Genomic DNA, 27,993 nt, shown 5'->3' with positions numbered 1-27,993 from the left:
ATAAAAATAAAATTGAATCGAAAATAAATATATTAAAAGTTACACGTTCTGCACTTTTACACGAGATATAAGTTAGTACTATTAAAATCAAAATATAAAAAAAGTTTGTTCGGTCCGTCGCTATTTACTTATGTAATAAGTTAGTAGTTATTTAATTTATATAGAATACTATCCCACTACGAACCTCTTTATTCAACAAACTAAAAACTCACCTGAAATATCACTAAATTCTAAAGAGAATATCACTAAATTCTCCCACAACCCCACCTTCTCCTCCAACCCAGCCTGCCTCCACCTTCACTTCCAGCAACTTTATGCCGCCGCCCCATTCATGTCTGCCGCCTCTCTATGCCCGCCGCCCCTCCATGTCCGTCACCCCTCCATGTTCACCTCTACTGTATCTACAATCAATGAATCCAACCCACCTCCACCTTCTCCTCCACCACCTCCAGCTGCGTCACCTCCACCACCATCGTCCTCACCTCCATCATCTTCCCCGCATTACTACCAATTTTAAAGACTTAATTCTGTCTATTTACCAAACGGAGCACCCTATTGAATCTGCTGAAATTGTTACTCCATTAATTCCTTCCATGTCCACCACATTCATCTCCACCGCCACCATCTCCACCACCTCCATCACCACCAGAATCATGTACAAGAACAAATCTGCAGATTTTCCCCAGTTGCTGGGAGTTTTCACCAAGTTTCGCAACACAAATCACTAAATTCTAAAGAGAATATCACTAATTTCTGGAGCGCATATCACTAATTTATACAACAGAAATCATCAATATTTATAAATATGTCAACGGGTATATCAAAACTTTAACAACATTATAATCCATGACAGAGTCTAATCGTTCACGAGATTAAGAGAGAGAGAGAGATCGTCGAAAAAAGATCAGGGGAGGGAAAGAGAAAGGACGGAGGTGGTGATGATGGAGTGAAGACGGAGTTGGTGATGGCAGAGAGATGGAGGGACAAAATTGGTGCAAAGTTGCTGTTTCTATGTACTGTGCAGAGGACAAAAACTGACACATTAATCAAAAACTATCGGCAGCACACACCTTGCACTGCTTCCCTTAGTTCAACATGCTTTCTGCTACTTACCTTAGTTTAGGTATACAAATTGCACAAAGCCAATACTACAAGTACACGCTTTGCAATTTAGTCTATATTAAACTGACCACCCATAACGTCAAAATATCTCACTTTAGCCACCCATCTCATCGGAGACTCGTTTAAGCTACTATAAACCAAATATATATCATTTTACCCGCATCACTATTCATAGCTCTTTACCTAATCATTTATCAAAAATCAACCGTTTGTTTTTTTACTACAAAACCACTTCGAGTACCTCCGTAATTGTCTCTGGTATTTATCAAAATAATTTAAAATTTTCTAAAGAAACATAATTAGGGTGATCACATAAATATATATTTATAACTAAATATTTTTTTAAATACATAGCTATCTTGCTTTATTAATTCCCAAATTATTTTTGATAAATACTAGAGACAATTACGAGGGTACTCGAAGTGGTTTTGTAGTAAAAAAACAAACGGTTGATTTTTTATAAATGATTAAGTAAAGAGGTATGAATAGTGAAGTGGGTAAAATAATATATATTTGATTTATAGTGGCTTAAACGGGTCTCCGATGAGATGGATGGCTAAAGTGAAATATTTTGACGGTATGGGTAGTCTGTTTGATATATAACCCTATTTCAATTATATGACGCAAGTACAGAGAAGGAGAGGGGATATGTACATTTCTCTAACTTACTTACCTTAGTTTAGGTATACAAATTGCACAAAGCCAATACTACAAGTACACGCTTTGCAATTTAGTCTATATTTCAATTATATGACGCAAGTACAGAGAAGGAGAGGGGATATGTACATTTCTCTACCACCTTTCCACAGTAATTACTGAGCAACTGCTTCCTTAGTATTTTCATAGCTCTGGAGAACAACTCCACAAAAGAAGAAAGCAGAAGCATACACTCTTTTGTTCCCTTTTCACCATCATAGGCCATCGAACTTTTCCTTCCGCCTGTTAACAGAAGTTTCTGTACATAAAAACTTGATCAGTCATTCAACTAAGGTTGCGCTTCTAAAACATGCTGATACAAATTGAAAGAAAAACATGCTGTAGCTCGAATGCAAAGATCCAAAGCTTCAGTATTCTCACATGTAGTTCTCCTTCACAGATTTAGCTCTGCTCTGTCCACACGCAGCTCAGCAACTGCTTCTGTTGTACCCCTTCTATTTAAACTTTTTACTTCGCACTAGCCACCATTTGTGGTGGTGGTGGTGGTGGTGGTGGTGGTGTCTTTCAACTTCAGGATGCTTATGAAGCTTTCCCTTGGTCTCCCGCAACCGAGCATTGTATTCTTTCTTCCAAGTATCAAATTTCTGTTTCAGGGCTCGGAGCTCTTCATCAGGATTTGTTGAGGTCGATTGCCTTGAATTGACCTCATTAATAGCTTGGGCCTCATCATCAAAGTTCTTTGACCGTTCCTCAAATTCTTTGACCAGTTTGCTAATTGCATTTACGTACTGGTGTGTTGGTTCAGTCCCCAAAACAGGGTTCCTGGATTTGGTCGGAGTGCTTCCACTTGGAGTCTGAGTTTCCAATGATGTATCTTCCGAATCGGAACAAAGTTGTAACGGTGAACCATCTCGTCTTCCAGGTTGATCAGAAGCATTGTCAGAAAGAAGACTCTTTTTTACTGCATCAAGGCTCATCTGTGTTTGTCATATAGATTTCCATAAGAGAATGCTGTAAATTATGTGTACAGGGAACACTTCCAGTAATTTACTAGGAAATTCAATTTTAACACTAGGTTGACATAGCAGGACAAATTATGCAATCAAAGCAACATTAAGCCCATAAAAAAAGGTCGATTAACTTCTCTGATCAAGATAATTATGCAGGCAGAAACAATGTGGTCCATATACCAGCTTGAGGATCAAGTGCAATTGCCATTGTGGCTTTCTTAAGAATTATATACAGGAGCAAAGGTTCTCTGTAAATCAAGCCAAAAAGTTGTCATGCTAATCAATATAAAAGGCATGAGTAGGACCCAGCAGGGTTTTCTGTTTTCTTCTAACAAATGACAAACTATGTTACTTAGACTGTTCTATTTAGGTTGTCATACCCGTGCCGGACACTTGGACACGACACTTATTTTGTGTCAGATCCTTTGACTTAAATGGGGACACTAATTTGAAAATCAAATATGAGTCAAACTTGCAATTAAAAGAAATATGTGATAAAAAAGAAAGAAACAAGAATGAGATTAAAGTAGAGAAGACATTTAATTTGCAAAATCCCCTACAAAGTCATGTCTAATTTGAGTTATATTGTTACTTTTTGTTAAGATATCTAACTCTCCATACTTGTTTATTAGTATACTACGATGTGTCCCCGTACCCATGTCCAAAAATAGGGCAGTGTCCCCATGTCCCCAATTTTCAAAGTTCCCAAATCCAACACTCGGATATATGTTGTGTCCGACACTCCGTACCCGAGTCCGAGTAACATAGATGACAAATACTGGGGGAATCTAGTGTAAATTAATTAGTTAATCAATTAAATCCTAGATGCCAAAATCTACAATGTAAATCTAGTGTTAGTGACTGTACTACTGGTACAACAATTTGCAGACTGTTACATCATTCCGAATCAACCATTGACTGTCAGTCTTTCACATTCACAATTTATTTTGCATGAACGCGTTGGAATGTTTGGCACGTCATTTATTCATTTGCACATACACAAAACCTTATGCATAGTAGAGCATTCATACTTACTTGCAGAGATGTTGTCTGCTTCTGCCACATTTCCTCCATTGATTTTATCTTAGCTTCATATTCCACCCATTGCACTTCGTACTTCTTCACTTTTTCCATGAGTGCTGTGTTTTCCTGTTCCTTTTTCCGAAGGCCTGCTTCTGCCTTAAAAACTCGCTTTTGAAGCACTTCCACAGCCCAAGGCAAATTTTGGTTACTCTGTTGTGGCATGTCCTGCTAAAGCAGCAAGGGAAGTAGAGTATTCGTTAAAATTCTCTGTAATGTACATGTTTTATGAAGAAGAAAACTGTATATGATTTATACCTTCTATATTTAAACAATTCATCATGTCAGAATTTAATTGCTTATCTTGTTGAAAACTCATTCTACACTATTACCTGATCTCATAATTAAATTGATGCACAGAAAACAAAAACAAAAGTGTCCATTGGTACTACATTTCCAATACATATACAGTACATGATTATGCACTATGAAATATCTTTCTTTATTTAAAGAGGAAAGCGCAAACTACTGACCTGACCAGTCAGAGATTTATTTGTATCAGTGTTTATGGTATCAATCTTTAAAGCTAATAACTTAGTTCTTTCCTTTTTCATCAAACCTTGGTCAAACATACAGATTTGTACTATTTTTTACCATCCATTTAGTTTTGTTATTTTATTTGGTTTTTGTGTTCTTTATACATAATTTTATTAGTCCAAATTTACAGTTACTGTCTATATATATGTCCTTTCTATGTTTGGTTATACTGTTTATATTTTTTGCTTGCCAACCAGTTTTAAATTTGATAATTTATTGCACTATTTGTTCTTTTTATCAAAAACTATATATTTAGTTAAATTTTGTTGATCTTTTGGTTTTTAAATTTAATGACTCCCTGATTCTCAATTTTACAATTTTAGATTAGGGAAGTTATGACCATTACATTCATGCACAACTTCCATACCAAGGTTAAGGCCCTTCCATTTTGAAATAAATAAATCACAAGTAATTACAACAAAACTGACTGTTTTACTTGGCAATTGGATTTTGGCCTCCAAACCAAAATCCTTGTTCTGCCAACGGTGTCATGTATGTAGCATTTGAAAAAATAGCAAAAAAAGAACTTTGTAATGTAGCATTTGAAAAATTGGCGAAACAAAGTTTTTTTTTTTTGCCAACTGCATTCAAACTATTAAAGACATTTCTCAATTACAAAGTCATGGTGCAAAAATTTGTTAAGCATGGAAATAAGTTAATTTCATCAAAGAAAAATATATATGCTACCAAATTACTATAACAGCCCAAAAGATGCAGAAAAATTATTCAATCATGTATCAAATGAATGTACCTTTACTTTAGAAATCCTAGACTCCTGTTTGCCTTTACTTAAACTGTCATAATCCAGTTTTTTCAAATTCTGCAAACGGTTTAAATGCTTTCGGACCAGCCAGCCACGTATTACTGAAATATCAACAATAACTTTAACTATATATATAACAAGTACAATATCATGATAAGACAACAGAAATTGTAACATAAAAGATTACCAGATTGCACTCGAAGAGCAGCAATCGATTGATCATCAAGTCTTTTTGCGACCTGCTGCCTCAAATTTATCATAATACTGTACTCCCTTCTTACAATTTCAGCACGGACAACTGCAGGAAATCTGGCTTTCATAAATTCTCGAGTGCATTATTCGTTCTATATATTGGGAAGTGGTGAAAGAGTTCAGGTGTTACTGTATAGAAGATATCACCAGAAACAAATTTCATTACCTCCTCAACAATTTTACAATCAAAATTTTTGATTCATTACCTAAACCCACTTGAGCCTAATTGGCAATGCTACACATATTCTATTTTCACTTTTAATTTGATAACTAGTGCTATACATCTAAAATTTGATAGTCCCACAATTACACAATATTAGTCATCCGTCTGAATTTACGAAAGACCTCGGGTCTCTACAATAATTGCACCAAGAATTGTGCCTTGTAGGATTGTTCAATTTCAAATTTTTATTTAAAAATAGGGCTATATATATTAGCAGCATGTTATGAACATACATACAATGTAAATAGCGTATACATACATACATAAATATATATATGAACATATTAATATTATTATAGTACTAGCTTTGTACCCTAGCTATATGATCGTCTAATTTACTAGCTATTTGGAACATTGATTATAAGAGATGAGAAGTTAATTAGTGAGTAACAACGCGAAGCAACTTCTATGAACTATATACAAATATATAGCTGATAATTTATTGTTTTGTGCATTTTAACCGTAAAAAAAAAAAGTAACGGAATCTACATATAACAATATCAATTCAAAGAGAAAATTCATTTCTTACATGATTGCAATGTTATCACCCCTTTCTTCAGTTCCATGAAGCAACGACGAGCCTGATGACCACGAAAGCATTTCTGCACCTTAAGGGTACCTAGCAAAACTTGTTTCCTAGTTTCCTCTAATGCAGCAATCTGTCAGGCCAGATAGCACATAACCAGTATGGAATAATTTAAGATACTGCTGTACGTAATCTCACTCAGAACGTAATGTACTTTGGACATGTAAGTTTTGAGGAATTTATTTTGATGATAAGATCGAGCAAACCAAAACTAATGTAGATTTTCATTATATAGTTGATGCTAGTATATAGCTTGATGTTAATTAAGTACTACCAGTGACCAACTCTTTTCTTTTCTGATTTTATGTACCACCTCATTATTAAGATTTACTTGGTGTATGGAGCTAGTTCCAGTTGAGCTTAATTAGTATCTTATCATTTAGGAATTCGCATGGCCTATAACTATATGCAAAATTAACATCGGGCAAAGAGTGCTAATTTCATGTTAGGTATCAGCCATACTAATAACAGTAGAATTATGTAGCTCGTGGTATGATGTAGTATGAAGTGTCATTAAGAGTACTTAGAGCTCATCTGGCTTATAAGAGTTTGGAAGGCTATAGATAGCTGCCATGTAGTAGTTTCAGAGGTTGTTGAACATTCTATAAGGCTATGTTTACTTGGATGGAATGGAATGAAGGGAGAATGGAATGAAAAATAATATAGAAATTTTATGGAGAAAGAAGAAAGTATGAGATAATAGTGACTAAATATGAATGAGTTTAAATTTTTTGTGATAAAGATTGTAAGGAAACATGATGTAGAAATGGAATGAGCATTCCTTCCAAAACATGTGGTTTAGAATTCTAGTTAAAATAGTAGCAATGGAATGACTTGAGGAATGAAAATTATAAACATTTTCTCTAATCAACACCATGTTGGAGTACAAATTCATTTCATTCTCCCTCCATTCCATTCCATCCAAGTGAACACAACCTATGTCATGCCTACAAACTTGTTTTTGCCTATTTTTGGTGTTTTCTGAGTTTATGACCTGAAATGACAGGAAATCAAGCAACAAAACAGTAGAATATAGCTAGATAGAGGTGAATTGAGAGAGAGTTGAGAGGGAGAGAGATCAGAACAGGAAAGAGAGGCAGAGTTTAGAGAGAGAAAGAGAGGGAAAAGCAGTTAGAGAAGAGAGAGAGAGAGAGACTTGGGGAAGTTGTATTTCATAATATGCATACCATCAATTTACAGCACACATTGTCTATTTATAGACACATACTAGCACAGCTGATAAAACAGACTAGAAAATTACACAATTACCCCTGACTCTACTTCCCTGACTATTACTAATAGCTATTACTACTAATAGTAGTAATACTCTGATCTTGACAACCTAAGAGAATGGAACTAGTTTCTAACAATTCTCTTTCTCTCTCTAGTTGTAACTGATTTTCTCTCTCTACACTATCTTCTTCCGCAAGTTCATTCTGTTCCCTCTCTCAACTCTCTGTTCTATCACTACATCCTTGATTATAACTTTGTTTTTTAGTCGAATCTCCGCATCTACTGCTAGATTTCTGCATATAAACTATAAGATACCAAAAACACTTTTTCGAGTCACATTTCTTTACAGTTTTTTTACACTGCTCGACACACATTTTAACGCGCATATAAAACATAGTTTTATACATAGTTTTATAACTTATTTTTAATTTTTTTCTTTTTTGTATAAAAATATAAACATCAAATTTTTATTCGGAAGAAAAAAAAGTTCAAAATAATTTATCAAACTACATTTTATGAGAGCATTAGAATGCGTGCCGCACCGCCGTTCCCCAATGTAAACAAATGAGGGGGACGGAGGGAGTATATCCTATAGGAAAAATCAAATTTTGTCCTGTAAAAAAGTCAAAAATTGGTTTCTTATACTTTTTACCCGGCACTCGAGATTTCTCTAACAGGAAATAAGAAATTAAGAGAATCTCTCTCTTCCGAATCCAAACCAATCCATTTTTTGGGAAGGTTTGGTTATTTTTTCCATATCATATTCTCTAAAAATTTTAAACTGAAATAATTGTGAACTGTTAGATATAATACCAAAAAAAAAAAATACAACTATCTAAAGTTCGATTCCTCAATAATATATAAATATTAATTTTAAATATATCAATAAATATAAAATCATGATAATTATATTATATTGTATTTTAAAATTCTTAAAAATTATTATAAATATATAAAAATTAAATACTATCAAAGAGACCTTTTAAATTAAGCCGTACTTTTTCCTGTAAGCCAGCATTAAATAATAATATTAAGACGGTTCTGACTTCTGACCAATGTGGCAAATGCAATATGAAAATAATGGACAGGAACTCAGGAAGTAGGAATACTTCTAATTAACGTCTGAGGCTTCATATACACCAATGGTGTGACACACGAAAACTAACAGCGAATCATGTTCTGTCAATCTTCCTTGAAACTTTGTTAGTAATTGAATTAACAAGAATGGTGGGGACAACAAACATCCATCTCGTTGCATTTTGGATACATGTATAACACTTATATTATATTTGTAATATTATTAACTGTTAGAAAGAAAATAAATTAGAAAAATTATCTTAAAGTCTCTTTTTTCGGGGCTTTTTTGCGATTTTACAATCTTTTAGATATATTTGCGAAAATACAGTATGCAACTAAAATCATTTAGTTCCAACTTTTTTTTATACGCTTTGCAGCCCAATGCAACTTTATTCCTTAAAATGCGAAATTATTGGAGGTTATTTTGGGTTGCATTGGTGGTTGACTCCAGAATTGTATTTTTGTAAAAAAATTAAAAGATCGTAGTTTTGAACTTATTTATTTTAATAATTTTTTCACAGATTTTATTAAATACTAATAACAGTATATTCCAAAAAGTATAAATAAATAATTTAAATCAATTTAAAGTTCTTATCATAATATTAATAATTATTTTTCTAGTGTTATTACAGTCAAATATGAATAGTTTATAGTTGTCGGCAATACATAAATTAAATCAAATATAATAATATATTTTTATCTATATTAAAAAAATTTAATTTAGAGTTTAAGAAATTACTCGAACTATATATGAACATCAAATACAAAAACACACGTGTTACTCGTTTATTCGCACAATTAAAGTATCAATATAAATATTTAAATATTATTTAATGTTGTAACTTCTTTTATTGTATCTCTATAGTGCAAGTGCTACAATTCCAAATAGAGTAATTTGAACTGATATTAAATATTATAATTTTTAAATATCAAAAAGTTCAAAATATTAAATTCATATGTGTATGTGTGTGAAATTCAAAATTTGGTACTATTACGTGGTTCACTATAAGAATTTCAGTTATTACTAATCAATATATTATCATTATCATCATCATCATCATCATCATCATCATTTTTGTCGTGATTTGTTTTGTTGTTAAATATTTATTGATGAATAACAGAGTGTTTTGAAACAATTATAAAAGGAGAGGTAGTAGCTCTTAATGGACTTGCTCTGGAAGATGTAATAACTTTATTAAAATTACAAACAAATAAGGATAACCAAGTTAGAGCATAGCATGAGAAACAAAAATCGGAATAATATGAGTTCTTAAAGGACTATTGTTGATAATGTAATATTTGTATTGATATTATACATATATTAATTTATACGAGCAAACGAAATTTGATAACCAAATTTTAGTACTAATTAGCATGATTAATTAATAATATAGAATTCTTGGAGTAATAGTAGTTGTAAGAGACTAAGAGTTCTTAAAGTAATTATACTATAAGATCTAATACACCAAATTCTAGATTCTAGCAGTAGTTATATAAATATGCACTTCCACTTAGAACTGCGCACGTTCCACTTAAAGGGGCCTTCGCTTATTAATAATGAGTAGAGATTATTTCAATATTACATTTGTCATACTAGACAGCAGATGATTTGTGTTTGAAATGAGGCTACTGTATCAGATTTCGATTTTTAATATCATATAGGAAACAGATTTTAGCAAGACTTTTTCCAATGGTGATGCCACACGTGACTACCAATTTTGCCACAGAACATAAGAAACAGTTAAAGCATCTCGCATACATATAAAACTCACCTGTCCTACTCGGAAATATAACTTTGTATAACCAACTTGATACATTCCAGGTTGTACACCATACTGCTGTAGAACGGAGGCTGATATACTTAGTGGATCCTGAGAGACACCAAACTCGGAAAGAAGGAAGCCATACCTTAAGGTTGTTCAAGTATTATAAGCATTCATTAAAAGTTGAAAAATTATAAAAAAAGAGGAAAACAATATATAACACGGCGGATTTATACTTCACCTTTCAGCGAATTCTTGATGTGTTATTCGAGTAGGATATCCAGATCTTGATATCCTGACTACCTCCAGTACTCCACAGCTTCGAAGTTGCTCTAAAACAAGATGCTTTTCATATATGCCAGGAAGCTGTTTAGAATTTGGTTTAATACAGCGGATAAAGTGAGGTGTGGAATTCTCCAACTGCTGCATCAATTTAAACAATTGGCCCTACAAGAAAGAAAAATTGATTGAAGATCTTACTCCACTTTTTGCAACAGAAATTCAACAAATCTATTGAACTACTATATTAAAAATGTCTAATCATCTTTACATCACTATGCAATATTCCTTTCATTCCTTGCTAATTTATTTACTGTTCCTTGAAATTAATGGTCTTGTATATTTCACATTAAAGGGCTTAAATATGTAGAAGAAAACCAAAAAGGTCTGATAAACAGATCTAATGGAAATCTTTCTGTGCAGGTAAAAATTTTCGTGTAATATATAGATTACTTTACACAATACTAAAGAACCTAAATTTCGGTAGAACTATGCATTAAAAAACATTTAGCATCAGTTCATAGTGACAGAACGATGAAACCTTCTTACTTTGAACTTTGTCCCAACACTTCTTTTATGTAACTCTGATGCACCCAAGCCATGACTTAATGGTTTTCGAGCTTGGTTCTGCACGCTGGAGGCAAACAAGTGAGGAAGCTGGCTACCGCATGATGAAAGTAGCTGGATAGTATCAGGGTACAATGGATCTCTGTTCTTCTCCAAAAAACCAGTAGTGTTATACAGAACCTGCAAAAACGCAATAGCTTCTCAAAGACAAGATCAATATACACCTATAAAGATCATATTGTGAGATTTTTGTAGACAAGGAATATTAAATACAATGGTTTAATGTCATATTATTCTGACAGTTTTTTCCACGGTGTGAATCGTATGTCAAGTCATATATTGAGTCTGATCATAATCAAACGGACGTTAGAAAGTCCATGGGCGATGCTTAGGTTTGTTTCAAATGTATGTGCTATGTCAGAAAAAAGTGCAGAAATGAGATGGAAGATAAGTGTCTACCTGATAGTTGGCTAGAAGAAACGATCAGCATGAACAGTCTTGGCCTAAATGAGAAGGTGCATGATGCATAATTTGGTATACAATAATTTATATCAAACACATATTATATACTTCTAAAAAGTTGCAAAACCATGTAAGAATTATGCAAGGGAAAGTATTTCATAGTTGCTCCTAATAGTGTCCACAAATAAACATGCAAAAAAATTGCAAACCTTATAAAAATTAAAACACTTTTTTGAAAAGGAAAGAAGAAGAAAACAACACAAATAGACACTGTAGTTTCTACAACTACAATTCAAGAGTAAATATAGTCTTTTTTGTTAATTAAGCTTTTTGGAAAACATAAAAACTGTGTTTCAGCAACAAAGGCATAATACTTTTTAAGAAACTCTGTTCCTATTAAGAATATGTACACTGCAACATCCCATATCGATTTGATAAAGAATTTTTGTAGCCTTTATAAGCACAAGCAAACAACTAACGTATACCGATTTGCTAGCACTTTTGGACCGGGTTCTGTATGTTTGATTGTGGGCTCGACGAGGACGTCGACGTCGACCCTATCAGAGGGGTGTTTGTAACATCACACATCGATTAGATAAGGTGGGATGTTATATACATAGACTAAATTCCTCTTCTTCCTTATGTTAAGGGAGATTTTATTTTAAGATATATCAAATGATAAATTAAATATATTACTCTCTGGCTTTGTACGAAACCTTACTGAAGCATTCCTGAGAGTGAAATTGTAAGTAAGAGTACTTCAACTAACCTCTCCAGCATAGTGGCGAATACTGAAAGCGCCACCTCTTTCTTCTTTAAAGCAAGGATTATCACTCAAATGTTGCTTCAGCTTATTGGCAAATGTCAGATCACTACCATTTGGGAAATTTGATTCCTCGTCCAACAGAGAAATTAATCCAATGGGCTTCTGCGAGTGCAAGAAGTTGAAGCAAACTGTAAGTACATGTTCAGAATATCTATGTGTTTCAGAAGAGGCAGTTGCAGAATATTCAATCCACCATGAAACATTTGATATACAATTATATCCAGTATATAAATGAGCATAGAAGTATCGTATCCAAAGATCTAGGGAACGAACCTCGTTAACAAAATATTAATAATTATCATTTATATTAGGGAATTGTATGTTATATCCCAAGTTAACATATCATTTATGTTTCTATTCCTTTTCTATTTGAATAAATATTAATATGTCCTGTGGTTAAAAGTTAACCAACATGCAACTTAAATAAATATGATTAAATTGTATTTATGATATATAAATGTTAATCATGACCTAAATGCCCCTTAAATATAACACAGAGAAAAAGAAAATAAACCATGCATATGTTGTGTATTACAATTTTCTGATTCTAATCTAAAATTACAAACTATGCTTCTTGATGATTAAAGTATCCGCTTCAAATGGGATTCTCTGGGATCACACAACATCCAAGAATTTAGAAAATATTTGTACATGGACTAGTGGACAGCCACATATTGCTGTTGGAGGAAGAGGAATTAATATTTTCAGCAGAGCCAAGGGGAATGTCTATTGTCTACATAATGAGGCTCAATCTCAGTGTATCACTGCCGGTTTTGCTTCAATAATAATCTTTGCGTACTGTGGTCAATTCTTCTTTCACAATCTTACCCTGGCAACCTCAAACTCAAACAGTTCCTGTCTACAACACTAATCTTAATAGTAATTTCTTGTTCCATCTCTGCCAATCTAAGGCTAGCCAGTTGAGAGTTTTGTTTGACTGTCTAAGAATACCAACTATGATGCAAGTAAAAGTCCTACAAAGATTACATCATTTAGCAATTCACACTCCAGTACAATTTGGTTTTAAGGAGATTTAAAATATATTACCTCTAATTATCCAATATATGAACTCCGTGGGCTCATGGGATTGATATAATGTCCTACTCTGGTTATATATGCCATTTAATCATAGAATTGTAAAATTAACCATGATTAACTTTAAAGTTCAGTAAAGTTCTGAAATTGGGACATATTAATAATTACAATTATAAATCGAATATATTTATAAACCACTTTTTAGATTGGGACATATTAGAAGGAAAAAAACCTTTATTTTATAAACTCGAGAGGTTTAGGGTTCTAATCTTAGCAACCACAAAATCCAACATGTTTCTTTTTTATTAAAGGGTTGAGGATTCAGATAATTACTTACAAGAAAATACAAAAATATATTCTATTACAATAAAAGAGAGGTGAAGATTCCAAAAATAGTTATAACATAAAGTTTATTAGAAATTTCGGACTTTAACCATAATACTTATAATTACACACAATTACCATGTCGAAAATATTGCAAAGGTCGGTAGTAATGCGTCTTATAAATTATAAAGAGGAAAAGTAGGAGTAAAAGTTGGATTGAACAAATAAGGAAAAAAAAAGAAATATATCTCTCCGCGAGCAAGCAGTTTATTGAGCTAAAAGTGTTAGTGTAGGTGCCCTAGAGGCAATACATTGTTCTTTTAAACTTTTATGTCAGTTGTTCATTCAATAAATGTATTTATTCTGATCTAAATTACTGCGATATTTTGTTAGCATAATAAATGTCCTTAGAATCATGATACACATTATATAGTTTAAGTACATGACTTGAACATGAGATTATATAATATATCATATTCTTAAAGGTCCCTAGTCGAGTATTATTATATAGGACAATAATAATACATAGATAGACTAGTATGTTGTTTGACAAGATAACCACATTTCATTGGTTATAAGTATGGGGATACTAAAGTCAATACATAGGTACATGTGAGAGTACATGGTACTGGACAGACCCACAGTGAGATTCTTCATGTTTAATAAAGTCATAAGAAAGACTCACAGTGATAATGGTGTAATGATCCTTTGACTTGAAATCATTATATTTCTATACGAGGATTAATATACTTTGACTACATTAAAAGTCACCTTTGACCGAGTGATGATAAAAGTGGACATCGGTTATATCATGATTTGTATGAGAAATATGAATGATAGATAAAGGATTTAACCCTCCTATAAATAGGAGAGATATTATTGGCCTCTTGATTGAGTGAGACTATAAATGCATGGCCATGCTCAAATAATGATTTGTCTTGATAGTCTACTCATGGATCAAGTAAACCCGGATTAAATATTGAAGAGGATGACTAAATACATGCCTCTAGTTTAATCTATAATATGTATGGTTAAAAGGATCATATTACACGAAAAACACTACTCCCTCCATCCCATTTTAAGTGTCCACTTTGCCAAAAAAAAATATCCCAAAATATGTGTCATACTCTTTAATCCATGTAAATTTTATACAATTTCCAATATAGAATTAAATACAACCAACAAGCCCATCATAAATGTATTTGGAGGGAGTATGAATGTATAGTGTAATTTGAAGTGAAGAAAGGTCCAATAGAGAGTAATAAATGAGGTGCATAATTAAAATGTATGAAAACTAAGGTGATTAGTTGTGGAAGATAATGATCTAAACATTACATTAATTGTTTCTTAATAGGTGTGAAATTTGCAAAGTGGACACTTAAAATGGGATGGAGGGAGTATTCACGAAAGGTTTTATCTAATCGCGATTTAATTATTGTTTAATTGGGTAACAATGATGTATTACTAGATAGTAGATACCGCTCATTGTTTATAATTTTATTAGAGAATAAAATTATTGCCAATTAAATGATAGCCTATAGGGTCACACAAATAGAGCACATAATGGAATAAGTTAATTTAATATAAATTCGAATTAAAGGGAATGCTTTTGCCCATAATAATTAAGTATGACTTATTTATTAATTAAATAATAGAAATTCGTTTTATTATTTAATCCTATACCTACTAGGGTTGGGCTTTGCTGTTACGGGCCTTCTCATCAGTCATTATAAATACATAATGATGGTGAAGGAGGTCATAACGTTTTTGTGAGAAAAACCCTAGCAGCAAAGAGAGGCAAGGCAGCTCCAATCGTCGAGAAGGAGGCTGGTACGTCCAATCCATCGGTGCTCGTGTGGATACCATAGAGGTGTTTTCCGAGAGGTAGACACAAAGCGTGATAGCTAGGATCTCCGTTGTCCGTTGAGTTCGTGAAAGTTTAGTTTTTGAAAGGTATGATTCGTTATCTCCATAATCTGCCCATAATTATACATGGATCCTGTTCTTGGGTTTCGAAATTTTCGTTCTATTTACGTATATCCGCTGCGTTTTATGCCTCGGAACCCAACAAAAAGGTAGGCAGACGACGTGCAAAAAGTAAATAACACATATAGATCTAAATAAGTATTAATACAGATAATCCATTTATCACACAGTTTATAAATTATTATATTACACTAGAAACTGCTGTAGCATAGGAAACCTGTAGACTTTTGTATTTTTTATGTCTTGTTCTGCAAATTTGTTATTATTGTTGTAATTCTCTTTGATTTAAAAATATTTCAGTTCCACAAAAACTTTAATAAGAGATTTTCAAAACACAACATATAAATAATGCATAAGAAACACATATATAAGTGGTTCTCACGAGGTTACCATGATTCTCATATTAAATCATGCATAAGAAAGGTAGTGCCACACATAAATGCCATCACCCAGCCTTAAAACAACTAAAGAATGATGTCTAAAATATGAATATAGGATATAAATACCTATCTACACATGGAATCACTACAAAAACAAAATTTTTATATAAACTCATACTAACTTAAATTAGAATTATAATGATGATTTGAGGGTTTCTGGAAATGAGTGAGATCCTAAAAATAGGTAATAATTTTTAATTGATACCTACTTCCTAATACTAATCTTGTACCAAACTTTAATAACTGAAAAAAGGTTACAATCTTTTTTATGAAAGTACTACCATAGATTGTAATACTGATAGCTAAACACAAAATAAATTATAATGAATCTTACCACTCAGATTATTACTTCGATCCTTTCTCCACATCAAAGAGCACAAAATACAGTTTCAAGTAGAAAATACAATGAAAGATAAAACTGAGCAATCAAATCTAATCAATGACTTTCAACACAATATATATACACATCAATCACAAGGAAAATAATGGAATTATAAAAATATTTAAATTAGATCCATATCAATCCATCACATAACAAAGTCTATTACATTATATACTAATTTGTATTTGTATATAACTATGTACCGACTCCTCGTAACAAAAGAGATCTTCATTCTGGATCATGGTTCAGTAGTCAGTTGTCCTTCACACTCTTTTACCATGTAAATCTCTCAAATATCATATTTTTCTAATTATATAGTTGTTTTTTGCTCTTTTTCAATTTTGTCAGTTTACATTGAAAATATTTATTCTATTATATTAAAGTTCATTGGAGTTCTGCAACTCAAATTGAAAGTTCATGAGCAGGAACATGTAGCGCAAAATACATAAGTACATGCAAAATGTAGTTATTCCTATTATATTAATCACATGGTAATTCTCTTTGAAGTTTTGCATGTGAACTTGGAAAGTTCTACGACTGAATTGTGAAAGTCCTGCAACTCAATTTTGAAAGTTCTACATTCCTTGCATCTGATTTTGGAGATCGCTGATATCAAGCATAGATTCTTGATGTTGTCATGGAATTTCAAAATAGATGAAATTATGTGTGAATTAGATTTTCGGGAAAATGTTGAAAAAAGATCCGCCGCAAATCTTGCTGATTTATTCACAACGTCTATTAACAAATTTACCCTTATAGTATATATATTATAGTATATCTTTATAATATTAATATTATTCAGTTTTTATTGATAAGCATGTAATTATATATTATAAAATAACTATTATTTGTTTGTTTTTGTAACTCTATCACTTAATTGTTTTGTAGAAAATTAAATAAAACAAGAATAAGAGCAGCAAAAGGAAAAGACAAGGAAGGAGGTGCGGAAACCTTGGAGGTAAAGAAAGAGGAAAAATTGAATACTTGTCATAGAAGCAAAAAAGAATGGAAGGAAAATTTTAGAATCCATCTTGTAATCAAACAGCCCAAACCTCTTAATTTTTCCCTTATAAATAGAGGCCACCTCTCTTGCATTTGACACCCTGTTATTTTATAAGTAGGAGTCTGTTAAATCTGTCGTTCAACAATTTTATTTAAACACTTTTATATTCAGCAATTTTATTTTTTTTAATTCCGGCAGTGCAACTCTTCCTTGCCACCAATCAAGTTACGACTAGAAGTCACTACTAGATGTTAATGTCCATGAAATTAATTTATTCCATAACTTCTTTTTTACAAACCTTAGTGCATGCATGTTAGTGATTTACTGTATATATTTATTAATGAATTTGATTCAAGTAGCTTCTCTACAAGTTAATATCTTCTCTGTTATTTTTGTGTCTTGTTTATTATAATTACTAGCTTTTAACTTGTGCAAAGCATGAGCTAACATATAAATTAAAATCTATGTAAAAATATGTCAGATTTTACTGAAATTTTACAAATTTATAAAATCAGTTCAAATTTCTAACAATAATTTCAAAATTATCAAGAAACTGAAGTAATTAAAATAACTCACATTTTGTCGAATGTGGTTGTTGATGTTTAAAAAATGTAAATTTTGAGTCTGTTTTTAGGAATCCTAATTACATAGCACTATGGTTGATTGATCATTCTCTCCCTCAAATTTCTAACCCTTTAATTTTGTTTCCCGTTCTTAATCATTGTTACTCAAACCCTCATGTACTTTCACTTAACTTGCTTCAATTTGTGTTATTCCATTTTAGGTCGTTCTCGTATTAGGAAACTTATATCCATTGTATCTCAAATTATATGTATATAATGAAACGGTGTTCGTGTTTGATAATGTGCTCTTCTTTACACAAGGACACTCTTCGTTACACGAACGACGGACTAACATATAAATTGATGTTAATTTATTTTACATATGATAAAATTTTGATTTGATTTTTTTTTGACAATGCAGGCTTATATGCCTTACAAATTAGTATCTGTTCTAATACTTTTCGGATGAGCCAGAGTCGAACCCGGGTCTCCCGGGACAACAGAGGATAAACCCACCACTTGGGCTATCCAATCGTGCTCAAATTTTGATTTGATTTAGTTTAATATATTATGATCGAAATTATATTTATCAATTTAGTCACAATGTAAAATATATTATTTATAATATATAATTTGTTCAAACGTGTTAAAACTTCGAAAAAATTGTAATAAATATTTGCATGACTTTGCTAGAAAAAATTGGTGATTATGAATTCTTTGAGTTATATATTCTTCCATATTTTAGTAAGAAAAAATTATATTTTTTAATTTCTGAATTAAATATATTAGTAATTTTAATACTAAATATATTCTCTTTTTATTTTGAATATAATTTTCTTCTAAACAGTTTTGATTATTTGTAATGCAAAATAATTATAATAAGAAAAGTTAATTTTATAGACTAATTTCCAGTTTAAATTCTTTTGAAGTATTATATCTTCAAGAATTGAAATGTTTTTTATAATTAATTATCAATATCTCAGTTATAAAGTAACTAAGATTTGAAAAGATGATGAATTGTATAAAATTTTTTAAAAAGTTATTTAGATTGTCATGCATTACAAGAGTTATATTATTTCTCATGAAGAGAGTTGAAAGTTTAGATATTAATCTCCTAAGATGTTACTTAAATTCAATAAAGTTAGAAATATATTTTATTACTAAATATATTATATTTGTATATCAATTTTAATTTCCTTCAAGAGATTTACGGTCATTCGTAACTAAATATTAGATAGATTTTGAATTTTTATTTAAAATTTACAAAAAATTATTATTATACGAATATAATTTAATAAATATTTTTCTTGTATTAATTTATTGAACTTATATTTCAATTTTTTTTGAAGTATAAGTCATCTAGTTATTTAATATGCAAGAAATATTTTATTAAAAGAAATACTTGTATTTTAAATTATGTTTCATTTTAAACAAATACTTGTATGTTTAAAATTAGATGGTATAAGATATCTTTTTAAAAGGGAGCTTTATTCGTTATAGATATTGTATCTACTAATCTCACTAGCCAATTATACCCTGTTTTGGTTATAATAGTTTAGGATGGTTGGTTGGTGTGGGAAATCGTTTTAAAGTTGTAGCATGAATTGGAGTGAGTGTTGGTAGAATTCAAGGACAATACAACTAATTAATTAATTTTAAATAGAGTTTTATTCAAATTGACATTGTAGTAACCAACAAGTTATCCCCATTTCACTCGTAATAGTATAGTACAGATGTCTAGCTAAATCTATTAGCCTAGGACGAAGATGAAGTTAATTAATTACTTTTGATATTTGTTTCTCTGCATGAGTTGATTCTCGTTATTTGTCTTGGTGTTTAATTTTGACAAATATTAGTTGACACATTGATTTTGAAATGTATCTTTACAAAACTTATGTTTCATAGCCTATGCTTTCTCCATGAAGTTTGATACATTATAGATAATAAGTTTCATAGTGTATGCTTGTCTCCATAATTGATAATAAGTATAATTGTGATTGATCAATAGATTCGGATTCTTAGGTGTTTCCCATTATTTGATATTATTTGGTAAAAGAATTGATAGTCTGTGAAGAACATAATACCCAAAGCTTAAAGTACCTTCTCAAATAGATCCAAGCACTCTTGGTTGTCTACAAATTCTACTTTTGTCCAATCAATTCCGTCCAACTCATACTCCTGAAAGCAGGACTACGAAGTTAGCATAATACAGTACAAACATTAGAATCACTTAGACTTTTAACACTTGGATATCTACTTATAAATTATTCTGATACCAATGCAGCGATGCAAAAAAACAAGGAGAATCGCTATTAAAACTGAAATAAAGCTAAATGAACAGTCATGAGATGTATTAAAACATGATTTTAACTTGATAGCAAGTACCGTATATGGACTTTCGGCATGGAATGCCCCAAACAATCTTGACTCTTGATACTAAAAGTAACATTAATGCTTTAGTTGAAAGGTTTCTGGTGCCTCTTCTTAGAGCAAGTCCAATGCTAAAGTTAAAAACGACTATAGGCATTGCTATAATTTGAGGCTAAAAAGTAGTTTGGTCTTAAAATACAACTAGTGCTCCAATGCATAGTTCTCAAACAGGACCAACTACATTCAAATTTTATTAACTTTTCATTAAACTCCATGAGGTTTAGTTGGTTGGATGATGTAGAAAGGATGACTATAGCTATCTTTAGTCCTAAATATAAGACCAACTATCCATTTATGCATTTATAAGACCAAGTATAGTTATGCATTGGAGTGGTGATTTTGCAAACTTATATCTAGATTATAGGTATACAACCGATTAAAGTTATGCATTGGACTTGCTCTTAGAAAGTAATAATACACATTTGTTCATTAAATTATAACTGCGCTGTTAAGATAGACAATGTTGACCCTAAACTATTTAGGCAAGGGAAAACTGATCTCAAGAATATTAACGCATGTATATTACAAAATATCTCAGTCCTAAATTATATATAAACTTTTATAGATAATAATATGAAATAATAACATACTAATTTAATCATGTTTTGGTCTGCATAACAAACTCATTAGATATTTAAATGGGTTGAATTTTCCAGCAATGATATTTATTCTTTACTTCTATGTAGACATGAGCAATACCCATTGCCAGCTAATTTTAGAACTGAATATAAGATTGCCCTCACCTCTTGCTGAAGCTTAAATAGATGGCGATTAAAGTGCTGCTGCAATCTCTCATTTGCGTAGTTTATACAAAATTGTTCAAAGCTGTTTTTCTGAAATGAAAAATTATACCATCACATAGGAGTGGAATGCTATAAACGATCAACAAGCAGATGAATGATCTACCTTGAATGACTCAAATCCATAAATATCTAAGATACTTATGGATCTCCCAGTTTGTTGTTTACCCTTTCCAAGTGACTTGTTGATTTCCTCTACAAGCCAATCAAACAAACTTGCATATACAAATTTTGCCAACGCATCTCTTGTATCAATTGCCTACAGGATACATGAGAAGTTTATTATGTCTTATATGATTTGGTTAACAAATGCCTTTAATAGCGTGTAATTGCAGGTGTCGGAAATGCACTTACAAGTTAAAGGAGACAATATCCCTTAAAGAACTTAATGTACCTGCTGCAGTGTCAATTTTTTAGCAACAGTATCCTTCCCAGCTTGGATTTTACGGGTTGATAAAGCTGACATGAGGTCCTGCGAATCGCACCCTAGCAAGCTAGAAGCCCTCTCGCATGCTGCAATACAAGGGCAATATGTTAAATCAATGACAAAATCGAAGCACTTGCAAAAGATAAACATCAATTAGGATACAAGTTAAAATTATACATGCTTTTTTATTCTATCTGACTCAGTTTTCCTTGTTCTGTGATAGATTACCCCTTTATTGGTTTTATTAACAATTGTTTGACTTGGAAGGATGGTACATATTGAGTTGGTAAATACGTAGCGAGGAAAGAAGAATTGGATAAGGAATTTTGATGAAAGAGTGCAAGTAGTGAAAATTGAAGTACATGAGTTTAGGCCCAAGGGCCCTGAGAGCTGAAATTAAGTCCCTGGGGCCGAACTTAATGAGATTTCTTTGGGCTTTATTTTTTTAACTTTAAATTCTTGTAAGCATACTTTAAGTTACAATTTTCGTGCATCAAACATAATTCCATTATTTAGTTAGGAGATTAATAAGTGACTTAAGAAATAATACATCTTGTTTACAAAACTTATTTTATTTATTAAGGGAGTGACTTCGAGGTGAATTGTAGGACTATTGATGGGAACAAAACTGAAGAATATTTTTCTTGATTACTTTTTCATAAAAAAAAATTGTAGCTTTTGAACTTTGAAGATTTGTATCCAACACAAAGGGACTTTTAAAAAATGGGCAGCGGGTCTGATGGCAATTTTACATCCTTGAGATATTCAAAAGAAAAAAATTGATTACTCCTATGTGTTGGTTACAGAACTCAAACAATTTAGGCAAAGGAAAATTTTTAGATAAGATTTGATTTATTCTCTTTTCTGATATATGCTGGTAGTCCAGACTCCAGCCTTTATATATATAGACAAATATATCTTGACTCTTCCTAGAATTCATAATAAATTAGATACATAGATAATTTTGGAGGCTCTTTGTTTCATAAATTGAACATGAGTCTAGGACTAGAACATTCTGGACCCTTAGTTTATGGAATTCTGAAACTATTTTAAAACACTGAGCATCCAACTATCAGTATAGGAGCGTCATAATTGGAAACCGCTTAGCAGGAAGGTTGATGTTATAGGTTATACTTTTGCTTTTTGTCAAGTACCATTTTACCAGATTTCTCGACATCTGAATACTAGCTTATGGATGCATTTTATCAGCATAAAATTTGGCCTTGATCTGTCGCAAACTATATGTATGTGTGTGCATATTTATTACATGTTATTTGCGAAAGTAACTACTTTTAATTATAAAACTTGAGGGGTGTTAAAAATTCAATAATACAGTAGTGCCAAGTCATCTAAAATTCCTATAATTTTCTTAAAATTCGTACTTTAAGTAGATCCAACCTGTCGTGACTGATGTTATATTGACTCGAGTACAAAGCATCAGCCACAACACGTATCTAAGTATCTGACTCGGTACTTCTCAAAGATTTGGAACACGAGGACACTTAACAAATTTTGGAGACAGATACGGAGGATCAGTGGCGGATACACTAAGGGACCCCTGGGGTCCCGTGCCCCCACAATTAAAAAAATGGTGTGTATTATATTATTACATATGCTGATTTCTCCCTCTAAAAGATCATAGATGATAGATGAGGATGATTGAAGAAGGAACAAGTAGTTTCTTTAAATCACATTTCGCTTGACATTGGATAAACAAGGGAAAGAAGAACGATGAGCATATTTGCTACATGTATACAAGTTAATTTTATTGTTTACCAAAGTAAAAATTCAAAAGTTTAGAATTTCTTGGTTTAAAAACCGCGCAGGTTTATGATCAAGGAGAAAACGTTTTTTATTACTCAATGTCGCGAAGTTTTTGTAATAGATATACTACGTCTCCTGATGTTAAGAAGTTGGTAAAAAAAGTTTGTGCCCCCTTGTACATTACTCTCTGCATCCGCCACTGCGGAGAATACACATAATTTTTTATCAAATAATTAGAAAATATAATAATCATAATCATCATCATCATCATCATAATAATAATAGTAGTAGTAGTAGTAATAATAATAATAATAATAATAATAATAATAATAATAATAATAATAATAATAATAATAAATAATGAGTAAAGTTCTATGGAGACCACTTTTTTTGGAGACCGTGGAGACCGTTTATGTTCTGCAAGTAAAATATGCATAAAAATATTGAAAAACTTATAATTTTGCAAATCATGTTGTACAAAAATCATTATATCATTTAAAATCTTGAATATCATGTATGTTTTGCATGTAGAATATTATATAATATTTTATCCTGCGGAATATGTTTAGTTTGCAGAACATTTGTTCAATTTGCAGAACATACACATTCTACTTATTAAACATAGATGTTCATCAATAATTTTAATGAATTGGTGATATTTCTTCACAAAATAATGTATTCTGCAATATTTTGATTTGCAAAATTATGAGTTTTGTACTGTTTTTATGATATATTTTACTTGCAGAATATAAGTGGTCTCCACGGTCTCCAAATAAAGTGGTCTCCATAGAACTTTACCCTAATAAATAATGAGTAATAATAATGATAATAATAATAATAATAATAATAATAATAATAATAATAATAATAATAACAATAACAATAATGATAATAATAATAATAATAATAATAATAATAATAATAATAATAATAATAATAATAATAATAATAATAATAATAATAATAATAATAATAATAATAATAATACAAATAATATAATTATCAGTGCATTTTATTTAAAGAATAATTTACATTAATGTTAGGTGAGAGGAGAAAAGGAAAATAAAGAAGAAAGACTAACACTGCATAGACTGCAAAAACTTGTCACAGAAACACATCATTGTGCTGGTACCATGACATAACCAAGAATAGAGAAATTACCTTCATCATCCAAAACCTCCACATAATTCTCACTGTCAACTTGAAATGATATGTTTCCCATCCATAATACTGCAGCAAGCATTTCGAAGGCATGCCCTTGATCTTCTTCAGACATATGAATTGTATTTAAGGCTTCCTGGTGATATTTTGAGCAATAAAATAACAGAATCTGTGATATATGATTCACCAATTCTGTGTACCAAGTGTAAGATGAAGAAGCAAGTAATATCCAGAAATGACAAGTCTGGCAATTATAATGTAATTACCATAAGTTGTGCAAATTTCTGAGCATCATCGATATTGTGAATTGCCAAGCAACTGCTCTGATTAAGATATTTGTACTGACTTGCAGCTTTCAGGTTTAGCTTCTCTGTTAAAAAATACTAAAATCATGTCAATGGTTACAATGCTAATTTTTAATCATTATAGTTTGTTTATTGTTTTTAATTTTCATACTAATTATTACACTGCTAAGTATCAATGAAAAAATAGATCTGCTGATAATTTAGAGCTTAGAATGAACTTGCTGGTAACTATGTATTTCAAATTTGGAATGTTACAAACAGGTTATCACTTGTACACTCGATATATATAGAAAAGACATCACAAGTACTATCCAGGTGCTAGGCTTCTCCTTCATTGCCCACATGCACCTAGCTAATATTTTATCTTTGAAATAATGAAAATATAAAACCACCTCTGAGAACAGATGATGCCCCCGCACAAAGCTCATAGAAGATATGATAAGACCTCTCCCCATGTGCCAGCTGAACTACTCTCGACTGCAGAAAAGATGCTCTAAATACATATTATCACTTATGGAGTTATTTGAGATGAATAGTGGGAAGTAATATATTAATCTAATTCACTGAAATGACTTGCCTTTTCAAGAAGAACTATCCCGTTAGCATAGGTATTGATATTTGAGTGCACATGTGAACATTATAAAAATTACTTAAGTCATATATTTGTAGCAAAGAGTAACATAAGAAGATTTTGAACCTAATGATGGCAATTCTGAGAGTAAAACTTACAGGTCTGAATTTTAGCACCGCATATCTTCCCCGCAGCACCAAAATAAATCTCAATTAGTTTCCCCTGCGTTGAGTCAGAGTAAATTAAGATGTACATACAAGATCACAGATTCGGGGGGCATAAGAAAGAGAAATGGTCGAAGTGAACTCACAAATCGACTGGAGTTGTCATTTCTAGAAGTTTTTGCATTACCAAATGCTTCTAATATGTTGCTTGTTTGAAGGATTTCACGCTCTATACCACCACTACCACCACCAAGAGCACCCAGGTATTGCATAGCAACTTTTGCTGTTTCTGTTTTCCCAGCTCCACTTTCACCGCTATAGGACAAATAGATAACATATGTTTATTTATCATTGACACGATAGCAAGAATCACTACAAGTTCAGATATAGAAGTGAACATATATTAAAAATAAAAATTCAAGAGCAACACTAATGGAGTGACAAGAGGAAGCTTCCAGTCATGGACCACCTACCTTATTATTAAAGATTGATTAATTTCATCTGTGAGTGGCACCACAACCAAAAAAAAAAAGTAAGAGTAAAGATAAAAAGCAATGAACCAATTCCGAAAGTCATTGCGACTTGCTTTGACTGACCTCGCATCATCTCACTATAGGCAGTATCAGCTATGGCATAAACATGAGGGTTCTCCAGAAGCTTCTGCCTGTAAGCTACGACATAATCATGACCGTACAGTTTGACCTTCTTAAAGGGATTAATTGCAATTAGAACAGGTCCAGCCTTACTCTATAAGAAGAATACGGAAGCATTAGATCACAGAACTAGAATCAGATTATCTGTCAGAAGAACATCCTTACTGGCGCGTACATAAATCGTATCATGTGCATATCTGCATTGAAGGTTATGAAGAACTGACGGCTCATTCAAATAGCTGAGTTGTATTAGATCATCTACACCCTCAAGGATGTCAGGATTTGCAGGTAACAGTTCTCTTGTACCCACTGTCACCACCTACAGAGATACCAAGTAAGGGAGAACACATTAACTTAATAGCTTCGTGTGTGTAACAAGCTATAAAGACGGCATGCATGAACTCACACTTCCGTTCCCAAGCAGCACAGACGCTGTTTCTGCAGAAGTTGATTGTATCTGCCCTGATTCCCATTGTCCATTTTGCAGTTGACACCAAACTCGCAGTTTCTAAAACATGGTAACTTCAGTATTAAGTGCACAAATTAATTCGTTGCAAGACAAAGTATGGATAGAATATCCGGTGCCTTGAACCTCTAAGCAAAAGCAACATGAGATAATAATTAAACATAAGGCACGTTAAATTGGGATTCTTCGGGTCAAGAAAATATTTAGTTTGTAAAACTTCAACAAAATTGACTACAATTAGAAGAAGATGCAGTTATGACCGTATGACAGTTCTCAAGCTAAATATCAACGAAGAATGGAAACGAATATATTATTTAATAGATAGAAATGCAGAGTGAATGTACCTTTTTAATGAAATAACCGAGATTGTCATTTAACTCAGACTCTCTGAACCTAGGCAAAGAAGAGGAGTGTGAAGCCGTGGGGGGGTGGGGGTTGTTATTATCCTTGTCTATGACAGACTGCTGAAAATCAATATTTTCCAAAGACAAAGAAACATAAGGAGATTCGTCAGGACCGGCTTCCTTGGGTTTTTTGCCACCAAAACTACCATCTCTTGGTCTTCTTTTAACCTCTACCTTTTTTTTAACACTACGACTAGGAGGAGTGGTAGTAAAAATTGTAGAGTCTGATATATCAAATTTAGTACGGGGAGGGGGGTGTTTAGAAGATGGGCGGCGAGCCCTAGATGTTGGGCGGGACGGCAGTGCTGGTGGCAAGTCCTTGGCCTTCTCACTCTCCTCCCTTTGCTGGAGGGACTCGAGCATTTCCTCCAGCCTACTACGTTGATCATCTTGATTATGACTATGATTACCACCCGACCACGACGACGACATTATTATTATTATTAATATTATTATCCAATTTTTTATGCCATGAGATTTAGGACAAGATTTTGATCCAATTGTCCCCAAACTCAACCCTAATTTCTCATCACGAATGCACCCACCAATACAAATTTTGATCAAATATAACGTACCCAATGTCCCTTTACTTTAGCAACAAACAGACCCTTCTGCCCTAATCATTTCAGCGTCTATATGTACGGGTATACATGTACACTAGCCAAAATGGCTTGGAAA

General features: G+C 32.1%; 1 protein-coding gene across 1 annotated transcript; it reads right to left on the bottom strand.

The window, feature by feature from the left end:
- Nucleotides 1-27,993, bottom strand: LOC108218930 (myosin-2). Its single transcript, XM_017392106.2, has 25 exons — nt 27,256-27,993; nt 26,852-26,953; nt 26,621-26,764; nt 26,389-26,539; nt 26,266-26,293; nt 25,939-26,107; nt 25,787-25,850; nt 25,635-25,648; nt 25,450-25,534; nt 25,019-25,122; nt 24,753-24,888; nt 21,795-21,913; nt 21,507-21,659; nt 21,344-21,433; nt 20,271-20,348; nt 12,381-12,539; nt 11,132-11,329; nt 10,545-10,750; nt 10,313-10,448; nt 6,174-6,303; nt 5,357-5,467; nt 5,158-5,270; nt 3,825-4,040; nt 2,200-2,756; nt 1-2,077 (listed from the first exon to the last, which is right to left on the bottom strand). The coding sequence occupies exons 1-24, from the start codon at nt 27,745-27,747 to the stop codon at nt 2,274-2,276; spliced, it is 3,681 nt and encodes a 1,226-aa protein (XP_017247595.1). The 5' UTR covers nt 27,748-27,993; the 3' UTR covers nt 1-2,077; nt 2,200-2,273.

The sequence above is a fragment of the Daucus carota genome, chromosome 4, assembly GCF_001625215.2.
Source record: "Daucus carota subsp. sativus chromosome 4, DH1 v3.0, whole genome shotgun sequence".
NCBI classification, from domain to species: domain Eukaryota; kingdom Viridiplantae; phylum Streptophyta; class Magnoliopsida; order Apiales; family Apiaceae; genus Daucus; species Daucus carota.
The sequence above is the reverse complement of the archived record's forward strand: the minus strand, read 5'-3'. Positions and strand labels throughout refer to the sequence as shown.